Raw genomic sequence first — 22,012 nt, forward strand, 5'->3', positions numbered from 1 at the left:
GCACAGTATTTTTCCCACATCAACAACAAAATATAGAAATATTCATAAAATAAAATATAAAAGTGAATAATCTTCCTGTCTGAGTAATATATTAGTTCCTAAGAATGTAACAATACCAGAAAGAAAGGAGAAATCACAATAACAAAAATAAAATACCGTCGCGTTATTTGGTTAATGACCCCATCTTGTGGAGCAGCGCCCACGCTTCAGCACGTTAATAGCTATCGTATACATTTTTGTTGAACTGAGTCCTTAAAGAACCTGCGCTGCTTGATGGCGAATTGCTTGGCGTTGCACGCGCTGCGTCCGAGGAAGCGCTCTGCAGGCAATTTGTCATTTATGTATTACGACTGTACAGCAATATAACGGTCCTTTGTTGCCCTGTGGCGCGTCAGGGGTCAATACTTTACATTTTTGCGTTTGGTTCAGTCCTAGGTCACTGCCGCAGCTCGCTTCCTCCCACTGCCGCCGCCGTGCAGTTCCCTGCGCCGCGGCTGTCTCTCACACGGGCCTGCCAGGAGAGTTTCTTGCTGCTCTTAAGAGCGGGGGAAACCCCTCTCCAAAGCCCGAGCTTGCAAAATCATTTCTTTTCACCACAGCAGCGCGAGTGAGGGTAACTGCCGGCCGATGCTTGGTCACCGAGGGGCGGCCCGCTGTCGGTCATAACCTGTTCCACCTGCTTCTCCCCGTCCCTCCTGTCCCCGCCGCCAGCGTGCGCTGGGTGCAGGGGCAACGCGGCCCTGGGAGGGCTGCGGGCTCGCCTCGCCGCCACGTTTCCAGCAGGGAGGCTTCTGGCCCCTTTTACTCATATGAGAGTCCAGCTACTCCTCGGCTGGAAATGGCGCGCTGCGGCGTGAAGGCTTTAGTCCAAGAGAGCCGGCATTCGCCCTCTGCCTTCTGAAAAGGGGCGTGTGGGCCTTGGAGGCGGCCTTTGGCAGGGGCCAGCTCAGGTGTGGGCTTCGGGGTTGGAAGCCGTCATTTTCTCTCCTTTTCTGATTTTTGTTTTTTCAGATGCAAAGATGTGGGATTTGGGTTTGTTTATTTTTTGTGGTCTTTTGTTGTCTCGGTTCGTTTTTTTTTCCTGTAGCTAGCGGAGTAAACATCTTAGAATGATAAAAACATTAAGAGCCAAACAAGGGGTATGATTAATCATAGAATCACAGAATGCTCTGGGTTGGAAGGGACCTTTAGAGGTCATCCAGCCCAACCCCCCTGCAGCGAGCAGGGACAGCTTTAACCAGATCAGGGTGCTCAGAGCCCCGTCCAACCTGACCTGGAATGTTCCCAGGGATGGGGCCTCCACCACCTCTCTGGGCAACCTGTGCCAGTGTTTCACCACCCTCATTGTAAAAAATTTCTTTCTAATGTCTAGTCTAAAATGACTGTAACGACTGCTGACATTTCTTCTAGCACCTTTCCTTGCCTTGTGTCCCCGATTCAACAACGCTTTGGTAGACGCCATTGCTGCAGGAGCCGTGTTTGCATTAAGGAAAACAAGTTTCAAATTGAGGGGGTTGATTACTTGTGAGTGCAGCTGAATTTCTGCAGTGGTGGGGGGGGAGGAAGAATGTGAGTACGTTCAGGCTCTTACGAGGACTTCCCCCCCACACACCCCCTTTTTGCTTCTGAAGCCTCAGAGCAGCCCAAGTAGCACTGCTGTTTCTGGGATCAGAACGTCTTCCGTTTTTTAAACACAGAGGCTTCACACTCGGACTCGGGATGAGGGCAAGGAAGGGGAGCATGGCTGTGTTACAGACTGTCTTTTTGCACTTACAAAAAGGCGGGGGGCGGCGGAGAGGAAAGACAACCAGACCCCCAACCGTGGTCTACTGCATTTGAGCAGAGCTTGCACGATTCCTGCTGGCGTGGTGGCTGCGGCGCTGCTGTCGCCTGCGGTGTTTGGCCCTGTGCAGCCAGTGGGCTCAGCCGGGCTCCCCGCCGGGCTCCCCGCCGAGCTGCCTTTGCCGCCTCCCGGCCGCGGCTGTTCTGCCATCCGTGCCCGTTCCCCGAACGCGAGGGCGAGCGCGCCGGCTGGCTCCCAGGCTTGGGCGCCGTTGCCGCGGCGCCTGTGCCACGGCAGCGGGGCGAGGAGGCCGTGCCAGCGCCAGCGTGCGCCGAGTCCACGAGAACAATCATGTTGTGATTTTCTACTCCTAGGTAGCTGCTCTCAGAGCTTGTTGAACTATGCTGAATGAGATAAATTGGTAGCTTGGATATTTTACTGTAGAGGTTTATCCCATTAGACAGCCTTTCATCATAATCTGTGTAAATCAGCTTTGTCAGCAATATATATTATGCTGGTTGCAGAAGTTGCTTTCCAGGCACATGAGATATTTAAAATAAAGAACCTGCCATGTTTCCACCCTCTCCAGTAGAATACGTTTCCCAGGAAGCCTACAGATACCCTTGACTCTCACTGACATATAAACCACTCAAAGATGAACTAAAATCCTTTTTGCCATTTTTTTAAAGGGAAGTTGTATTTTGCATGCACTTTTTGAGAAAGTGGCTTTTAACCATGTTGCTGAACTCAGAGAGGAGGTTGCAGGCTGCAAATGGAAAACATGTAGAGAACGTGTGTGGCCCAGTTAGGAAAGGAGGATTGTTTAATCAGCTGTTCTACACAGACTTAAAAAGATGGTGTTGCATGATCATGCTTCATGTGTGAATATCCTTAGTTTCTTGGAGACCAGATTACAGTGCTTTGATCTCCATTATAATTTTTTAAAGTAAGCAGTTGGTGACTGCATCTTGATCTAGTTTACGGAAGGATGCAAGGTGTGAATTGCACGCAGATAGTATTTGCAGATTTCACAGGTACAGAAAATTAGAGGAAAAAACCCAGGTTCCAAAACTCTGTGAATATAGTATGTTGAATGTACTTCTGATATTTCTAATCTTATGCTCTTACAAAAATTACATCCCTGTATCAAATGTACCAGGGATGTTTGTACATCACAGTTGTACATGAATGCAAGAAAACAGATTAGAAGATTGCAGTGTGGAATAGATATATGTATGGTTTTGAGTTATGTATTTTATACCAAAAAGAAAGATTCATTTGGGTGTCACTAGACTTGTGCCTGTCCTAACGCCAAGTTAATAAGGTATTTATACCACATAGCATCATCTTATGTTCTTTTCTTTTGAGATGCATATTTTGTCTTCTGCATGAAGATAAATACGGAGTTTAGCAACTGTTATGTACACTCATATGCTAAGTGACCTGAGCAAGCTGATGCTCGATGCCTTCTCCTGGAAGGATTGAAAGGTTGCAAAAGGTGAATCACTCCCAGTATTTTCAACAGAAACCCAAATATTTCACATTCTCATCACAGGTACCACAGCTGACAATTCATATGACAAAGTGTTTAAAATTACTGTTGGTTTACGTTGGAAAATCTTCTTTTAACTTTGCTATATAGTTCTTAAGTGAACTTTTGAAAGTTGCAATGGGACCGAGTGTTTCAAGCCAACACATCAGCCTTGCTCTGTCTTTCCTGTAAGCTTCCTGCTTTTTCCCTACTGCCTTCCTCTCACACACACTGCTCTTGGAAACTTTGGCAAAACCATGTATTAATCAGTTTGGTATTAAGGAAATGTGATTATAAATTGAAGACAAATGCAATTAAAATATTTTGCTTTTATTATATTTTAAAGGAAAAATTGCATTTTCCTCAAATCCTTCTTTGTTCTTTATAATGCAAATTATTACCTCCCATGGAAAAGCAAAATATTTCAAGCCTAATGCAGAAGAGAATTGTGTTTTGCAGCCTTTCTGAATGTCTGGCCTTCCACAGTTTCAGTTTGGACTTGCAGCTACTACTCCTTACATACTCAGTTCTGAAAAGCCAGTTACCATTTTTTCGGTTGCTCTGTCTTTGCAGGATGGAGTTTGTTATTCTTTAATCGCATATCAACTTAAACATAACTCTTACTAACTTAAAATTAATAACTGTTTTATATAAATTTAAATCTACTTTGCACTAAAACATCCGTCTGTTAGAGACATATCATATGCTAATTTGTCAGGTGAAAACAGTGTCCTGAAATGTTTTAACTCCATGTGGTAAATTCAGTCAATATTCCAAAAACATTAAAATTTCACTTCAGTTCTAAATGTCTTGAAATAACTGCATCATATCAGTCAGATGGCTAAGTAGGGAACATGGCGACTCTTTCCTGAAGTCAGATTTTCTGTTACACAACAGATAGCAGTTGTGCAATCACGTTGGGTGCAAGTGTGGCCACTGTGCTGCAGTGAGAGGTGCAAAACTCAGGAAAAGCCTTCTGCTCATCTCTTTAGGTTTTGCTCTCTGTCAGAGAAAAGGAAAGCCAGAACCTTGTCTAACTAATGGTAATAGCATGTTGAGAGAGGATTTTCAGGAGCACGAGAAAATGAAATTCCTGTAGGTAGCTGGCTTGAGGCACTTCAGTCAAATATAAATATAACGAGTAAAGGCATTTGTGTCCTTCCTCAAATGCACTTCCCTTCTGTGACCACTCAGTGCCCTAAACTCCTGTCTGAGGGTTGCCCTTTGAAGGGCAGGGTTCTGCTTTTCGTTTTGACCAGTACCCACACACTGAGCCCCTGACCCCGCATTGCATTCTGCGCCTCTGCCATATAAAAACTGAATGCTAGGAGTGATGATAAAGGTGATATTTACATTTTAGTCTATTTCTAACATTTCTGTCTCTTTTTTCTTTTTCTTTTACATGCTTTCTTGGGTATAGCAGACCATTTAGGAATTGAATTCATGGGTAAGTTTTCATTTCTCTTCCTTTCACTTGCTAATATTTCTCTTGGTGCCTTATCCCAAAGCATGTGGAAGTTAATGGGTAGACTCCCATGACCTCTATTGGTGGATTTTGGATGGGGCTCCTATTATATTTACCGATTACATTTGAAATTATATGAAGATTTAATTTTTCTCTTGTCCACTGCTAGGGGGCATAAAAACTACATAATGGTATTTTGGTATTTTATTGGTGTTTAACGAAACATAATATAAAGATTATATGGCCATATCGTGACATTTGAGGAATAATATTTTATATGAGATTTTAGGAAAGAGTTAATGCCTATCTTCATGTAAAGGAAAGTAAATTTTAAATTAGAATTTTTTTTTCCCCCCAGAATTTGGTGTTGTTTACAATGTTAAATGTAACTAGGTTTAATAAGAATGATTTCATTAGCTTTTAACAGACAAGACAGAGGAATACTTCTAAGAAAAGGGATAAATAAGTTAACTTCATGTTAGGAAAAAGCTAAAGCAGGAGTAAATAATTGCTTCTTATAATTTTGGAAAGGAAAAGATGATGTTCTATTGACTCAATTACTGGCCTGCAATGTATTCATAGCCTGAGACTGACAGGCTTAACAGGTCAGTGCTTCACCGCTCAGCTGGTGATCTGCAGAGAGCATAAGTAATTTCCTCGGGGAAACCGAGGTTGTCCCTAGCAGAGTTAGTGGACTGGTGCATCGTTTGTGTAAAAATAGCTTGTATAAACCATTAAGTATGACTGAAAACACTATAATAAAAAGCTTGCAAATTCATATCGAAGTCATAAAAAAATTACTTTTAATGTGTCCTTTCCCTATGATGCATTTTACTTAATTTTTTTAGATTTTAAAAATAAAAATATGATAGCCTACTGATTGTAAGTGGTGCTATGGAGATTTTGTTGACAAGTTGAGTATAAGTTGTCATGAAACCTATGTGATGATTAGTATTAACTGTGTGGCAGGCTGCATTAGCAAGAAGATAGCCAGCAGGTTGAGGGATTTTTTCCTATTGCTTTTGGACTTGTCTGGCATACCTAGAGAACTGTCTCCTCTCTAGAGAAGAGTTCTCTCTAGAGAACTATTCTGTGAAATCCAGAAGTTTAGTGTTTCTTTCACTTCACTTTAGATGAAACTTTAAAAGTACTGGTGGAATTGATGCAAGTGTTTTTATAGACTTAGTGGACAAGCACAACTGGGAAATGGTTACTTTAAAGGCTCTGCATATATCCCAGTTTTACTGCTTAACTTCACTGGTAAGTAACAATCCTGAAGCATAAGAGTTGAAGGACAAGCATATACATAAAAGAAAGAGGATAAGGAATATATATATATATATATATATATATATGTATAGGATTCTCAGAGTGAGCCTTTCCATAGGAAGCAGGAAAGTGTTACCCAGGAGGTAAAGCTGAATTATTTTAACTTTATTTTGAGGATTTCAGTTTCCTCTTTTTTTTTAAAGACATGTCTTTAAGCCCTGAAATAAAGCCAAGCCCTGAAGTCTTGGCTCAGAGGAGTCTTCTCATATGAGTAGCTTTCTGATTGTCTTATTTAATATTGGAACAGATCTTGATGGTATAGAAATTAATGAAATCTTGTGTCTTGAGCCTGAAAATATTATGACAGAAGTCTAAAATGAGGCTTGAGGTGGTTTTCTGTGTGCTAGAAAAAAAGAAGTTCCAGATTCATATGCAAAAGTGAAATGTTTGTGCTGCTTAAAGCCTCCTCCAATCTTCCTGAAGAATTACTTAGGAAGTGTAAGCACATATGGAATCATTGCTGCACGCATAGCAAAGTACAAATCCCCACCCTGTATACAGAGAGATCAGCTGACAATGTGCTCATCAAGTTAGGGCCACTCATGCAAAGCCTCTCCCATGAGATTACTTCTGTACTGTAGAAAATAACTGCAATTAGTGGGAAGCGTATTTTCCAATTACGAAAAATAACAATGTATAGATGCTGCAGAGCTTAGCCTTGGTTGTACGTGATCCAGGGCACGCTCTTTCTAATGTTTTCATTGCATGTGCAACCTTAATTGCCTTAGGAATTCCATTTCCATCATCGTCTTCCAGAAATTTTGCTTTGAAAACCATGTAAGCCTGAATTCCCACAGAAGGTTGAACTCCTTCCACAGTAGGTAAAGCTAAAATCTCATGTAGGTAGGAACATCTGTCTATAGAGGTGCCCCAGGGGACAGAGGTAATGTACACTAGCTACACATCCCGCTTAGAGTACATTCACCAAGGAAAGCAGATGAGAGTGGCCTTTTTTTTTTTTTTTTTTTGCTAGACTCTCAAGTATTGGAGTGGAGTGTAAATTCAGTCCTTTTACTGTCCTATTACTGTCCATTCCTGTTGTCCATGAATTAGTGTATCCTTTTGTGAACCAGCTGATACTGTCTTCCCCCACAAGCTCCTGTGGTAGCCAGTTCCAGAGCTCAGTTGTTAGAGGCTGTGTACATTGGTTTTCCATTACCCGTTGAAATCTGTTTCCTAACAGATGCTTAGCTCTCACGTGCAGAACTTATTCAATAAGAGTTATGCATTCAGTTTATCCACCACACTGACTGTTGTGTTAACCTCTCTCGTGTTCTCACACCCTCTTCCCCTTTTGGATATTGTCAGGATACAATAGTCAATGTTGTGCATTCCCAAACATGAATACCTGATACTTTAATATTGTTGCTGGCTTTGGTTTGTAGTGTCTGTTTCTTTGTATGGATAGCAGAGATAAATGCAAGCATATTACTGTGGCATGTCCATTTTAAAATGTTGCAAATGTAATGATTAATGTACGGTTCTGAAGTATGCACGTGCAGCTTCTCTTGAATTAAATGGAAGCCAAGTATGTGGTCAAGGGACGCTGTGTCCTTAAAAATGTGCATTTAAGTATTGTAATCAGAGTGGCCAAGCTTTATGAAATTTCTGGTGATAAGCAAATGCTTTACACATTCTAGTAGCTCAAAGGAAAAAAAAAAAAAGTCTTGCGTTTGATACTCACTTGTGAGAGCTAGATTCAATTTCCATCTCTGATGCGATCTTCTGGAAAGGCTTTGGGCAAGGTATTTTAATCTCTCTGTGCCTTAGATTCTCAGTTACGGTAATTTCTGTCAGGCTTTCTGCATTTAGATTCCTCAGCTCTCTGGGGAATCTCTGTCAGTAGTGTGCAACACAGAAACTATTTCTTCCTTGCAAGTGGGTGCAGACTTTGCTGCCTCCTTGCCTGTGCTCCCCGGTTCCTCGTAAGAGAGCACCGCGGTGCTTGGGAAGAAAATGTACAGCTCACGCAGGAATGCAATGCACGTGGTCTCAGCTGGTGCGCATGTCTGCGTGGTTCCCAAAGTGTCTCGCCAATGATGGTGCATGCAATTTTATTTAAATTTCCAACACAAAGGTAAGTCAATATTATCACAATATTCCTACAAACTGGAAATCTACTCATATTAACAGTTTTGCGTCAATTGAAAGCAGGCTGGCTGTTGGTGATGCTCATGTGAGGCAGCAAGCTTGTAAAAAAAAGAGCAACTGAAAGAAGCAGCTTTTATTCAATGAGCAAACTGAGCGATGTATTGTTAGCATTAGATAGCATGGGGATATAAGTATCTACAGCTTATTATCATTTTTTGACCCAAGTGGTTAACCGCACTTCAGGGCTGAATGGTTTATTTTTGTCTGATGGAAAATTTGATGATGAAGCCAAGTATCTCTGATAGCCAACATGGCTGATCAGGTTACTTTGGTGCGCCGACAGGTAGCAGTTGAAAGATGAGTTGTGGAGACTAACCTCATGCGTGTGGTCCCAGCTGCAGAGTGAATTTGTTGCTTTAACTGCCAGACACAAGAAGATGCAAAAGCCTGAGAGTGATCTTTGGAAATAAGCGTTCTGGGCAAAGAGTCAGTGCCCGAGACAAGGAGTCATCAGTTTTACTCATTTCTTACACTGCGAATGAGTAGAGTTAAGGTGTGTTAAGAGATGAAACATAAAGGTGAGTGAGTATGGGAATAACCTGCTACAATACATGAACAAACATGACTATTTCAGCAATTCACCCACACCACCTAATCTGATGATCCAGAATCTTGATCTTTTGTTCTGTAACAGTAATGTACGATGGATACAGTTGAAAATAAAGTGCCCCAAGAAAGTGCAACAGGCAGGTTGCTACGGTTTTGATGGAAATGCAGTCATTACATGAAATAGTCCTCATCCTTAGGCTGCTTAGCAGTTAAACCAGTGTCAATGGTGTACACAATTATGATGTGCTAACCTGAATCTCCCCACGCATGAATTGCAGAAATAATATAGTGGTTGCTATATTTAGTCGCTACTTTTAACTTGCTGATATTTAGGCCTTATGCAGCAAATAAATATTTTTCCTTAGAACGAGTTATCAGCAGAAGCTTCACTGAAGTCAGTGGAGTAAGAATGATATATTACACCCTTGTAAGTAGTGAATCATTAAATAACATTTAATTGAGCAGAGCAATAAAGTAACTCAAGAACAGGATTCTATTAAAATTTATATATCTCCTTGCAACGACTACAATGTGAAATGTATTCAGTTTTCTGTACTCTGAGAAGTTGCTAATATTGGAGAAGATGGTGCATGCTTTATTTTCACTGTGCTGATTCTCACTGCCTCCTAATTGCGATAAGACGGTTGTATGCCTAAAGACTCTGGGAACACATGATCCAGTTAACTAAATTGACTCTGTGACCTTGTGTCACGCACTGTGACAGATGCATTTTGTTTTTTCCGAACCACAAAAGTTGCTTTTGCTGATAGGCAGTATAAGCGAGACTGCAACAATTTAGTATTTCTCCTGTTTGCGAAGAAATAAAAAGGCAAAGTTCATTAATTCCTGCACAGCTCACAAAATGTGCAGCTGGTGAGCTGTCCTCTGAAACTCAACGTCTTGTAGCAGCAAACAGACAATGAAAATAAATAACCAGTGTTTGCATGGATGGTCCTAGCCTTAGTTACCATTTAGCAGCTCTTATCTGTTATGAAACCCTGTAATGCTCCTGTCCTCACTGGAAGAGAGGATGATTGTTCAATTACATGAGCAAAGAATGTACGTGTTCTAAAGGACATATGTTTAAAAAATAAAATTCTGTTTTCCCTGTACTCCTTTTTTAAAGTATAAAGCAGGTGGATCCTTTTCTGGTAATATGGCACATTGGCTGTTTTTATGCTCCTGTTTACACAAAATCTTATTATTAGAGATTCTGATCACAATCATCCCCCAGTACTATCAAAGCATATCTGTCTAATAATTATATTGTTGGTAATTATAAGCATTTAAAATATTTCATCTGTACTCCTTCAGTAAATTCCTGAAGAACTAGGAGGGGCTATTCTGATAGGCATTGATCCTTGTAATGTTCACCGACATTGTTGTCATCGCTCCTTGAATCCCTTTGTTCATCCTGCCCCAACTTTTCATTACCTTCTTCTGGTTTTACCTTTTCAAATTTAGTAAAGGCTTTGCTCTTGGGACGTTGTCTTTCTGTTTGCTTTGTGGAATACCTGTCCTTTTTAAGTATGCTGCAAAATAACAATAGTATCCTGAGGCATGGAATGACTTTAGATCTTCAGCACTTCCCACGGGATTCTTTTAGAAGAGTCATTTGTCACCTCTAGAGAAGAGAGACATGAGCACCAGAAGAGAGAGTTTTATAGAAACAGCTGATGTCTGTGTGATATAAGAGTAATGTATGAAGCAGAGGTTTCTCAAGGGCTGGAGGAAGCTCTGCCAGTGGCTGTTTAGGAAAATGTACCTCTTAAAGTCAACATGCATCTGGTGAACATGTTGCAGGCTACCTTACAACACCTTGGCTCAGTTTGGGGGATACGGTTTGATTTTGGTTTAGCAGGAGGGAGGGATTTATCCCTAGATATTTTATTGACCTAGCTATCGCCTTGATTCAGTGCTACCATCTGTACTTTTCTCGGTATGTCATTTTTCCAATTTATCTGCATTTTCTGTACTGGCAATGAACTGGGTTGGATTAACTTGCATTATTTTTAAAAGGCAAGACTAAGATTTACCATGTGGTTAACTTATGTGTGCTGTTAATAGCTTGTAGTGCTTTATCAAAACAGTAATGCTGTGAACCGTGTAGATAAAATGGATAAAATAGTGTTAATATATGTAACTTATTCTGGTGACCTTCCCCTGTGTTTGGTTTCTTCTGCTTTCTCTAACTGAAGCTACTAATTATTTGTGATGAAACTTATGGGAACTAAAAAGAAATAGGTAACAGGGTATGTTGACAAGTTTAGAAAGCTAGAATTGGTCCAGGTTTCCCTGTTTTGCTGGGGGCTGGGTTGGGAGGAGGCGCTCGTTGCATTAAGCAGGGTGTCAGTCTGTAAAAGTGGGTGTATGTCAGCGGTAATGCTACGTATAACCATTAGCCTGTCACTTCCCATGTGAACGTGTACTGTGTATCGTGACATGCTGCTCAGGGGGTGCCAGTAAGGTCAAAGTGTTATCTGTGGTTTAGAAAAGAGAATTTGTGAAGCCTTAAAAATGGATTTTGTGTATGAGCCTGCAGGTAAGTTTCCATGTAACTCCTAGTGCCAGGTACGAATCTCTTCTGCATGGTGCTGGTTTTAAGAACAATTGTGCTATACTGACACCTCAGGGAGAAAGGATGCGTGCTTCGAGGCTGGGTTTCAACTGAGGACACAGCATCTCGTCTGCGTACAGAGGGGTTTTGCTGTATCATGTCTCTATGTATAAAAAGTATGTGTACATTCTGGTTTAGGATTAGGCATGTGCCCTAGCTTCCTGCATAGCTGGTGTATCTCAGAGGTAAACACTTTTTATCATGACATACAGGTAATTGGATGACACCAACACTGAACAGACAGCTGTGTATTTAAATGTGACCTTATACCCAGTCAGTCTCAGATCCTGCGTTTTGAATGTGGTATTTAGGTAAATGCTTCGCTGAGCTTGAGGAATTGTTAAAACTGACACCATGAGGGTATGCTAATGCAATTAGATGGCTTGCAATGTTGAGATTTTACTCTTGGCCTCATTTGGGCTCAGTTGCAGTTTAACCAGATGTACAAATATGTAGACAGTGACTTGTATATATTGTACACTACTGAAACAAGCCTAGCAGGACAAAGGTGAGCTCTGCATGTCAAAGGTGATGGTAGAGACAGCCGCCAGAAGACTTGCCAGTGAGACTTTATATTTCCAGTTGAGAGAGGACCTGGGAGGCTTCAAAGTAGTAAGTACAATCTGGACGTGCTCATGAGAACTTGGAATCCATTGCTAGGCTGCTAGGGTGGGGTTTTTTGTTAATAGAAGGTTGTTTACTGTGTACTGAAGTTATCTTGCTACAGGACAAGACGCTCCAAATGCCAGAGTTGTGCCCTGTTTATGCAGCCACGGTGAATGAGTGTTATTTTGTCCTTTTCCTACTTGGAGATGTTATGTAGATGTCAAGTCTCATCCAGTAAACGATGCAAGGATTCAGAAAGCAGAAGGTAAGGATCACAATAAATGTCCCATGACAGTGGTGCGCTTGTAATGTATATTACGGTTTTATAGAAAAATTGATGTTTCTGACAGTGAACTAAATCTTTCTGTGTCCTCTATGCCTAGAATGAGTAGAGACAGTGTCCTGCCAGTAATTGCTGGAAGCAGAGGAGAAGGGTAAGCAGTGTGGAAAAATTGACAATGTGCTATGTGAAGCACTAAATTATTTTTTCATGTACTTCCTTTTCTTTTCTTTTGCAGGAGCTGTAGGATATTGACACGTGGAGAAGTGCAGAGATACTATTTCTACTCTGGCTGATTGTTTTTAATAAAGTTATTTTTATGATAATTGAAAATTGTCTCATCCCATTTCCCATCCCCACCAACATGAGTTTATCCCCATTTCAAAACTAACCTGTCTGTGCTGAAAATCGCTGTTTGTCCAGTTACCCAGGGTATCTATCACTATTTGCTCCCGACTAGACAGCCCAACAGTTATCTGGGAAACAAGCCTGAGCAGCAGAAAAAGAGGGGGAAAAAAACCAAGTAGTGTGTATTAGTGTGCATGTATTGTTCTTGTATGCTCAACTCTTAACAACAACTTAAATAGTCACAGAATTGCAAACTGTTGCATGCAGATGACAGACGAGCTTTTTTGTTTACCGGTTGCTGACTTTTCATCTTTGAATGGTAAAATTAATCGCTGTGAGGTATTTTCATTTAGGATGGATTCAGAATTTTCAAACACCATTTGGATCATGTCCATATAGTTTAGTCACTGTGGTTATATTTATTGTATCAGTTTTCCAGTAATTCTCATATGAATTAACATGATCCTTTTTTATTTTTGTGATAAGCTAATTATGTACTACTCCATGCCTACATTAACAAGTAAACTCTATTGTAATATAGTGTTACCCTATGGTTATCCTTTCAGGTCTTCTGGTAATTTTGCATTTCACATTCAAATAGAAAGGAAAATCAAAATGGAAATACAAAATAATAACCTGGTAATGGAGGAGCATAAAATGTGACAGTGTTGAAGTTCTCAGCAGAATTAACTGTAACAATTTAGGGTCTTCACTATTTGTCAGTGAAATAAAAAAAAAAAAAAATCCACTCAAAATAACAGGTAGAGAAGAGCTAGACAAAATTAATTAGACCAAGCAGTTTATAGAGGAGACAAAGTGAGAGAAAAGCTATTTGCAATTAAGACCATTAATGCTTCTAGTAGTATTTTCCCACACATTGCTGTTAATGGTTAGGACTGTAAGTTGTTTCCTTCTCTCATTGAAATAATGACCTTAGCCTCCAAAAGTGCAAGCTTTTAAGTCATGAAAGGAACATGGAGTTAAGCAGGCTGAAGAATTTCCATACTGCAGTGTCAAAGGCTGCCCTGCCTGAGCCTTACCTGCGTCCTGTGTGGTGGCCAGTTGTACTTGCAGCCTTTGTGACAGTCCACTGTGGCATGGGATAAGCACCAAGTTCTTCAGTGCTGTAAAGACTTAAGTACCTCTGTGCAAGCCAGGAGTATTTAAAATTGATGCCTACAAAGACTTTGGGTGTTTTCAGAGTGTTAGTCGACTCGAAATTTTGAGAATTGCAGTGTTGAACTTAGTAGTTATTTCTGTCTTGTTCATGATTTCTGACTAAAACACGCAGAAGTCAATGGATATTTCAATAGAATTTCCTTTATTTCTAATATAATCTACGGAGCTTGAAATCAAGATCAAGTGTGTGACTGAATTCACATATGAAATGAGCTTGTCCTTTTCCTGATTGGCTCCAAATCACCTAAAACTGAAAAACAGGTAAATCCCCCAACAGTAGTTACAAAACCTAGCATGTAGAAGTAATTTTGGGTAATTATGCGAAGCTAGGAGTATCTTCCTTCCCTCTCTTAAACTTTCATTCTTCTTCTCCCTACCTCCTCTCTTTTGTACCCACCTCATTCTTTTCTTTTTTCTATACCCCTGCAGACTTTCCTTTTCCATTAGTTTCATAAATGTACTGATCAATGTAACTTACTCTATTTAAGTGTGTGTTGCTGTTTGCAAGAGTAACTATGAATCAGTTGTATCACAACTGCTCTGTTTAGGTTTAATGGAGAGTATCACATGCACACACTGAAATTTTACTCGTTTATAATTGCAATGTCCCATCCTGCACCCAGAAGTAATACAGCATTTGAAAAATGGGAGTTGCAAATATACACTAACTTGCCCAGTTAATAAAATATGAATGCTCAGAAAATGAATACAGCAGTCTTAATACAGTTAATCACCTTTAGAAAAAGAAAAAATATGTATTTATCACTATAATATATACTTGCATGGGATATTAATGAAAAAATACCAGCTACTTCATTTTCTGTATTTATTCTACACTGTGCTCGTTACTCTTATTCAACTAATTTAAATTTGTTTTCAGGATAAGGACAATTTGCTTCTGATGAGAAAAGTCTAGATGTCTTTTCTGCCACTTTTTTATTTGAGTCTGTAAGGTAGAGTCTATGCACTGAATATAAAGCCAGCTGTGCTGGAAATTTTGTATATCACAGTGGACTTACAGGGCAGACCTTTAAAATTGTTGAGCTATAAATAGTTGCATGTAGTGCATTGTTAGAAGGTGTACCATAAAAAAAAAAAAGACTTTATTAAATTAAAATTAATAACCTGTCTCAGTCAGAATAGCACTGTGACTCCTAATTTTGCTGCATGAAGTTTCTTTATGCTTCTGTTCTTTGGGTAGTGTGCTTAAGATAAAAACAAGAAAGTGTCCTCAGTTAACTGTTCATTTAATGAATGATGAAGAGAAAATCACCAAGACAAGTAAACATTTTATTTCAGTCTTTTTTTTTTTTTCCTTGTAAATCTCTCTAGTGTGCTTTTAAAGTTTCTCCTGCCTGATGGAGAGTCTCTTTTCAAGGTAAGGTAGTACCAGAGTATCTCATTCTTTCAATTAGTAGTGAATCTTGTCTTGAAATAAGATGGCTGACCATTAGTGGGAAAAGGTGAGTGAATCCTATAAAAAAGCTATAGAAACAAATCAAGCCATTGAAAATTAATTTATTCCAAGAAGTTACTTAAGGGTGAACTGGAGAGAAAAGGATGTACTTGTCTTAAGTTATGCTGTTTCTTTGAAGTTAAATAGCTATTCATGTGTTTTTCCCAATATTACTTATTTTAAGCTACATGTTTGACTCAAGATTTTGCTCCAGTGAGACTAGATTATCTTATGAAAACCTCAGCAAAAATATGGAAATTCTTTTACTTATGAATGGTTTGCCAAATATGACTAGTGATTTGCGAGAACTGCACTGGAAGGGCAATATATTACGTCTCAGTATTGGGTCAAAGTTTCTTAGTTCACTGTGATGGAATTGGTGTGGATAGAGTACATCTGAAAGACAATTCAAATGCATGCCTTGTCATCGATGCTGCTTTATTCAACTTTTATGGCAGGTGTTGTTCTGCTGAAGCGGTGAGTATTGTAATGCCGTTGCCTTGCTTTTTCAAGTGATTTGTAATTTTTTCTGTGTCTTTTAGGACTTGGTAGTATTCATGTATCAGCTATTTTTATCATCTCATTGCCTCAATACCTTTATGGATTGCATTTAGCATGTGTAGGCCATGAATCAGTTCAGTAATCATCCCGTTCAGTTTGCTCATTCGTGTGCAGTGAGGATCAAACAGTCCTTGTGTAAAGAAAATTCAGAATCACCCTTAAGTTTGCAGCTGTAACTCTTATTGTGGCAAACTGCCTTGTGAGTTTAGGATTGAGATGTGCTCCAAATACCTTGCTGCATGTCTAGCCTCTGTTCCTGGATTCTGGTGGTGCTAGTTTACCATCTCACCCATGCAGCAAAATCGGGGACATAGTCTGTTCCCCTTTTTGGTAGTGTAAAATGTGGTGGGGAAACAGTTCAATTCTTATGAAGCCCATTCCATGCCCCACCCCCCAACATATGCTCAATTTCCCCAATTCTTTTATAAATTTAAAGCTTCAATTTAAATTTTTAGAGTTACTTCTCTCAATAAAGTATGCTAATAAAAAGTCATGAAAATACCAGTATATGATTCACTTGTCTTGGAATTATCTTCTCATAAATACATCCCATGATGTAACATTACTGTTTTGTCCCATTCTATACTCCTTATTCTTTATCGTATCAAGGTTTGTACCATCAATCATTTCATTTATCCTTTTGTCATCTTTACTGCTTGCTCAGTCTCTTTGATATCTTCATCTTATCCTTCATTCTTTTGCTCTCAAGTGTTCTAAAAAATATTGATGCTTGTGTTGATAGCACAGCTGTGCCGATAGACCTGCTTGCAAGGTCTTCTGCTGTTCAAAGGAGTCTGTCCCTCGCTGTCATTACTTGTATCACAGTTCTTGAGAGAATAGCTTTAAATTTACATTTACTTCCTTTAGGTGTTTTTCCTTTCATTTTTCATTGTTTGCCACACCTCTGTTTGCAGCCATTTCTTATTCCCTGATGATTTTGGTATCACTATTACTTCTGCTGTTGATGTTATCCTTTTATTTTTTCTTGCCAGAAGTCTGTTATGTTAAATTTTCTGAATTATTCATAAGTCCATATATGAATACCTGCACCTATTATTCAGAGCTTCTTATTTTATTTCTTTTATGCTGGAGCTTAAAACCTCTTTTGTAATTCAGTAATAAATGCTAGCCTTCAGTTTTTTCAGAGTTCTTTTTGCTGACCTCATGTTTATCTCCAAGGTCCCAACTGCCTTTTAGTTATTTGTGAGGAGCACTGAAGTGCAAGGATCTACGTACTTGTTAAAATAGCTTAGAGTATCCCTTCCCTCTTTGCTATCTCTGTCTTTATGTACTAATCTCCCTGTGCAATATGTTTTAAGTGGTTCCTGATCTATATTATTTACGAGCTATTATATATTATTTACTAGCATACAAATATTTTTTCTCTAATTCTTAATTTTTTATCTGAGAATATTACTTGATACTTATTGCCTTTTTAGCTTTAAAGAGGTGGTAATTAATTTTTTTTTCTTTTGCTTTATGCCACCTGTTTTGCTCCCTAATGTACTTTTTTATTTCCCTGCTTGTCTGAAACTTCTGTACATTAGTTGGTGTGCCTGTGAGTTTTCCTGTTTACTTAAAAAGCATTTGTAGGATGGAAGTTGCAGAACCACTGAATAATTTTGATACTCCTTCTTTTCTTGCCCTGTCAAAACTATGCTAGACCTCATTTATTTCTGTCATTTTACTACTATAAAAAGTATGTGATATAATTCTAAAGTAAAGCTCCCCCTGCAGTTTTGTAATTATCGAGACCTACAGTGTAATATTTTGTCAGCTTTGTGCAAAAGCAGGTTCTAAAATTAATGAGCTGCAGGACATTGTTTTAGGTTAGATCATTGTCCTGGTTTCAGCTGGGATAGAGTTCATTTTCTTCCTAGTAGCTGGCATAGTGCTGTGTTTTGGATTTAGTAGGAGAAGAATGCTGATAACACCGTGATGTTTTAGTTGTTGCTGAGTAGTGCTTACACCAGTCAAGGACTTTTCAGCTTCCCATGCTCTGCCAGGGGCACAAGAAACTGGGAGGGGGCACAGCCAGAATAGTTGACCCAAACTGCCCAAAGGGCTATTCCATACCATATGGCGTCATGCTCAGTATAGAAACTGGGGGGGGTTGGCCGGGGGGCAGCCATCGCTGCTCAGGAACTGGCTGGGCATCGGTCAGCGGTGGTGAGCAATTGCATTGTGCATCACTTGCTTTGTATATTGTTGTTACTGTTATTATTATATTGTTACTATTACTACTACTATTTTACTTTATTTTGTTTCAATTATTAAACTATTCTTGTCTCAACCCAGGAGGGTTTCTCACTCTTGCTCTTCCGACTCTCTCCCCCATCCCACTGGGGTAGGGGGAGTGAGCGAGTGGCTGCGTGGTGCTTAGTTGCTGGCAGGGGCTAAACCACGACAGTCATCATAACTGAAAAGCTAGGAAGTTATTCTATTTTAGACATCTTTGCTCATGTACAGGTTTGTGATATAGAGAATTTCTCACCTAGTACCTGATTTCACATTAAATTCTGTACTTAGGCAAAAACGTAAAGGATTAACTGGAAGTGTTGAAGTTTCTAATGGCCACAAAGATGAGCAAAGCAGTTTAACAGTCTTGACAGTCTACAGAAACACAGTATGTAAACTGCTGTGCTTCCTGATATAAGACCATTTAACAGAATTCAGTCATAGGAGTACCAGGAATAGAATGATTCACCATCAGTTTATCCATATTCTTTAAAGTTCTTTTGGGTCTAGCACAACAGGATTGGAAACTGTTTGAAACAGCTCCAACAAGGCACTCTCATCTTCAAAGGGCCTTAGTGAAAGAGTTATAAACTTCAGAGAATGCCATCAAAATAAGCTTGAAAATGTATTTAAAGCACAGGGCTAGCTTAAGCAAACACACACTCTATTCCATAAGTGCTTTCATTGATAGACATATACTTTTGCAATAACCTGAATCAGGAGCATAGTCATGAAAGGTGGATTACCATTCAGGACTGACTCATGCCTCGGTGTTGAAAATCTGTGACAGGTGCTTTTTTGATTGCTCTTTTGCTGTTTCCTTTCTAACATTATCTGTTTAAATTGCTTTAATTGTATATTCCAAATCTATGAACTTTAAGAGAATTATAATAACTTTTAAAATAATTAAAATGTCTTTTTAGATAGAATTTCTGCTTTCATGTCTTATTTATCTTTGTGTTTTAGTGAATATTTAAGTATCAAATATGACTGTAGTATTAAAATACTTTGCGTAAGATGTGTTATTACATCATTCTTCTAGACCGAGATGCATCTATTCCATTTTTATAGTGAATGGTGGCAGTCAACAAGCAACTCAGTAAATCCAAGTGACGTTAAAAGATTATTCTTTCTTTTCTGGTGTTTCTGTGATGATGCTATCAGCAAAAGTAAGAAAAGACTAATGATCTCCCTTTAGGCACAACTTTTCCTTTCCTACATCATTTTACATATTGGCCAAAGTTCTTTTTAGAATGCCTTTCATAAAGTAAGATGCTTTAAAAGTGTATAAAAAGGCAGTTTGATTATTAATTACGATTATCGTTTCATTATGAACTTCTGGTAGCACCCAAAAGTGCTAGTCACTTCCCAAACAAAACAAGGGATGTGGATGTGTGCTCTGTGCTAACCTAAGAAACAAATAAACAGGAGTGTAACAAAGTGTGTCAAGTTGGGTAAGATGACAGGATATAACCCGGTTCCTTTAGGCTGCTGATCTGACTCCCAGTATGAGACTATTGCAAGAATCTGGGTTATGTTGCACAGGTAGTGCTCATGAAAATATGCAAATGCTCATGAAGGTCAACATACTTGGTTTTAACCTGAGATAAGAATGCATATTGGCTAGAAGCTTGAGATACGACTAGCACAAGCGAAATAGGTTGCGAGATCAAATGATAGTAACCGAAATGTAGTGAAATGTGGCAGATGCAAAATAGGTACTTTAGAAGTACCCTAAGATCACCTTATCGGTGATCACTCTGCCATTCTGTATTGATACTACTTAACAACCCCAGTAATGCCTTCATATTACACTTCCCCATTTATACCATTTGCTGTCTTGTTTGCGTTCGAGATGGTGTTGTAATCTCTGGCTTTTGTAACAGAGGAGGTGGGTAAGTCAGCATTCCGCTGGTGATATGAAAGGGTAATGCCATCAGAAACACCAGCTCCAATCCATTACCAAAACCACACTATAGCAGGAGGGTATCTTTATACTTCAGGACACATTTCTACAGAAATTGGAAAGTGATGTGTAAATCAGGAATGCTGTTTTACAGAAGTGATTGATAATCTTCTTTAGTTCGTTGCACAGTCTAACAGATCAATAGTTTGGGATTTTTAACAGTCTGCAGCACCCTAGCACTGTGGATTAGCTCCTGTAAACATAAGTTCATAATGTGCTTTAGTATCTATTAATAATTTAGTAACTTATGCAGATAAAAGTGCAATAGTAAAAAAACCTGACCTGATTGAATTCATTTTTTCATTAGTGGTGTATTTACTCGAAGTAGTAAATGTGGAAGAAAAATGTACTTCTCGAGAAGTAATATTAAATTAAAGTAAAATAAAATTTATAAAGTAAAAAATACTGAAGTTTCACAATGCAGTGTGTTAAGTGTCCAGACAGTTCGTGAGCAAATGTAAATGTCCTAAAATGGGATTTTACTCTTATTGAGGTACAAGTCAAAAAAAAAAATTTTTTTTTCAAGTGTTTAGAACTGAATGATGATGTCTTCCATGATTTTATTTCCCAAATTTTACACTACACTAATGCAACAGGTTGGAACACAGCATTATTCTAAAGCAATTATTTGCTGGTACTAATCTAGATCTTCAGTGTTAGAGCCGAGATATGAAAGGAGGATAATCAGACATTTCCTCTACCATAATTAATTTTTCAGTACTGTTCTTACCTTAATTTATGACATCTACATTTGAAGTCATTTACACCAATAGATTCTCTGAATAAGGTGAGGGCTTTTGAGCATGCTTTTGTGATAAGTTTTTTTTTGCTGGTCATTTTTGCTTTTTTTTTTCCTTTAAATTGCAAGAAATATGTTATGTAGCAAGTCCATCCAAAATGTAACTGAATTCCCTCTGTAAGTACAGTGCCTTTCTGTAAAACCTGTTGTTTTAATCAGAGATATTTGTGCTGTTCTCACTGTCCTCCTGACAATGCAAATACAAGTACATATTAACTCTGCTATGAGGCTGATTATTTGTTTTGGTTTGCTTCACTGAAGTTCTACAAAACATTTTAAAATGGTTTGATTTCCGTGTCTTCAAGGTCAAATGATGTGTTAAATGGTCATGTGGTCATTTTTACTTCTTTTTTGTCCGTCACAGACTTTGTAAACATTGCTACAGCCTGGCTTTTCCAAAGTAGCTTCCGTATGATTATCAACGGGCACAGATGAGTTTGTTGAGCGTCTGTCTTAACAAAATGCAAAGAGAGGATTTACATTATAGGTTACGTGGTCTAGATAGTCTTGAGCAATTACCAATACCAAACTGATGATTATTTTAGTAAGAGGGGGTTATGGAAGTAAATATGCTCTGAAGAAAAGAATATTTTTTTGTAAATGGAGGATAAGAAACTCGTGAAATTTATTCCAGCTGTTTAAAGGGAAACAGTTTTGCAGATTGGAAATTTAAATTTAAAAGAACGCTATCAAATATTTTGGTAGTTTATTTAAAAAAAAAATATTTTCCCCTTAACCATGATAGGCAGCTAAAAGCCAGTAAATAATACAGTTTTTCCTCTTTTTTGTCCCTTTCTGTGTATATAAATTGATTTTTTCCCCCTGTCATTTAACTTGGATGTAAAAGGATATAGTAATTTTCATTAATGTTATTTTTCATTTTCTTCAGCAAGTGATCATGCATTAAGTTCTTTTATTCACCAAGTAGTCTGAATGCAACTGTGTGAGTTCTTTTTAATTAACCACCCAAAAAAATTAATCATAGAAGATCTTTCCATTTTGGAAACCAAAGGTAACCTTTTATGCTTTTAATGACTGCAATCATATGTTAGGTTTTGGGGGGGGTTTTAAAGTTTGTCCTGCAGTTTGTTAGAGATATTTGATGGTAAAAAACTCTGCTATCTCCCATCATATCTGACCTGTCCCATTAGATG

General features: G+C 38.8%; 1 protein-coding gene across 1 annotated transcript in view; it reads left to right on the top strand.

Moving 5' to 3' along the window:
• The window catches only part of NRG3 (neuregulin 3), a 420,875-nt gene that overhangs the window by 342,836 nt on the left and 56,027 nt on the right, over positions 1-22,012 (top strand). Inside the window, exon 4 of the mRNA XM_075717752.1 lies at positions 4,735-4,761. Coding sequence (XP_075573867.1) covers positions 4,735-4,761 — 27 coding nt within the window. The remainder of the gene's footprint in view (positions 1-4,734; positions 4,762-22,012) is intronic.

The sequence above is a fragment of the Pelecanus crispus genome, chromosome 10 (genome assembly GCF_030463565.1).
Source record: "Pelecanus crispus isolate bPelCri1 chromosome 10, bPelCri1.pri, whole genome shotgun sequence".
NCBI classification, from domain to species: Eukaryota; Metazoa; Chordata; class Aves; order Pelecaniformes; family Pelecanidae; genus Pelecanus; species Pelecanus crispus.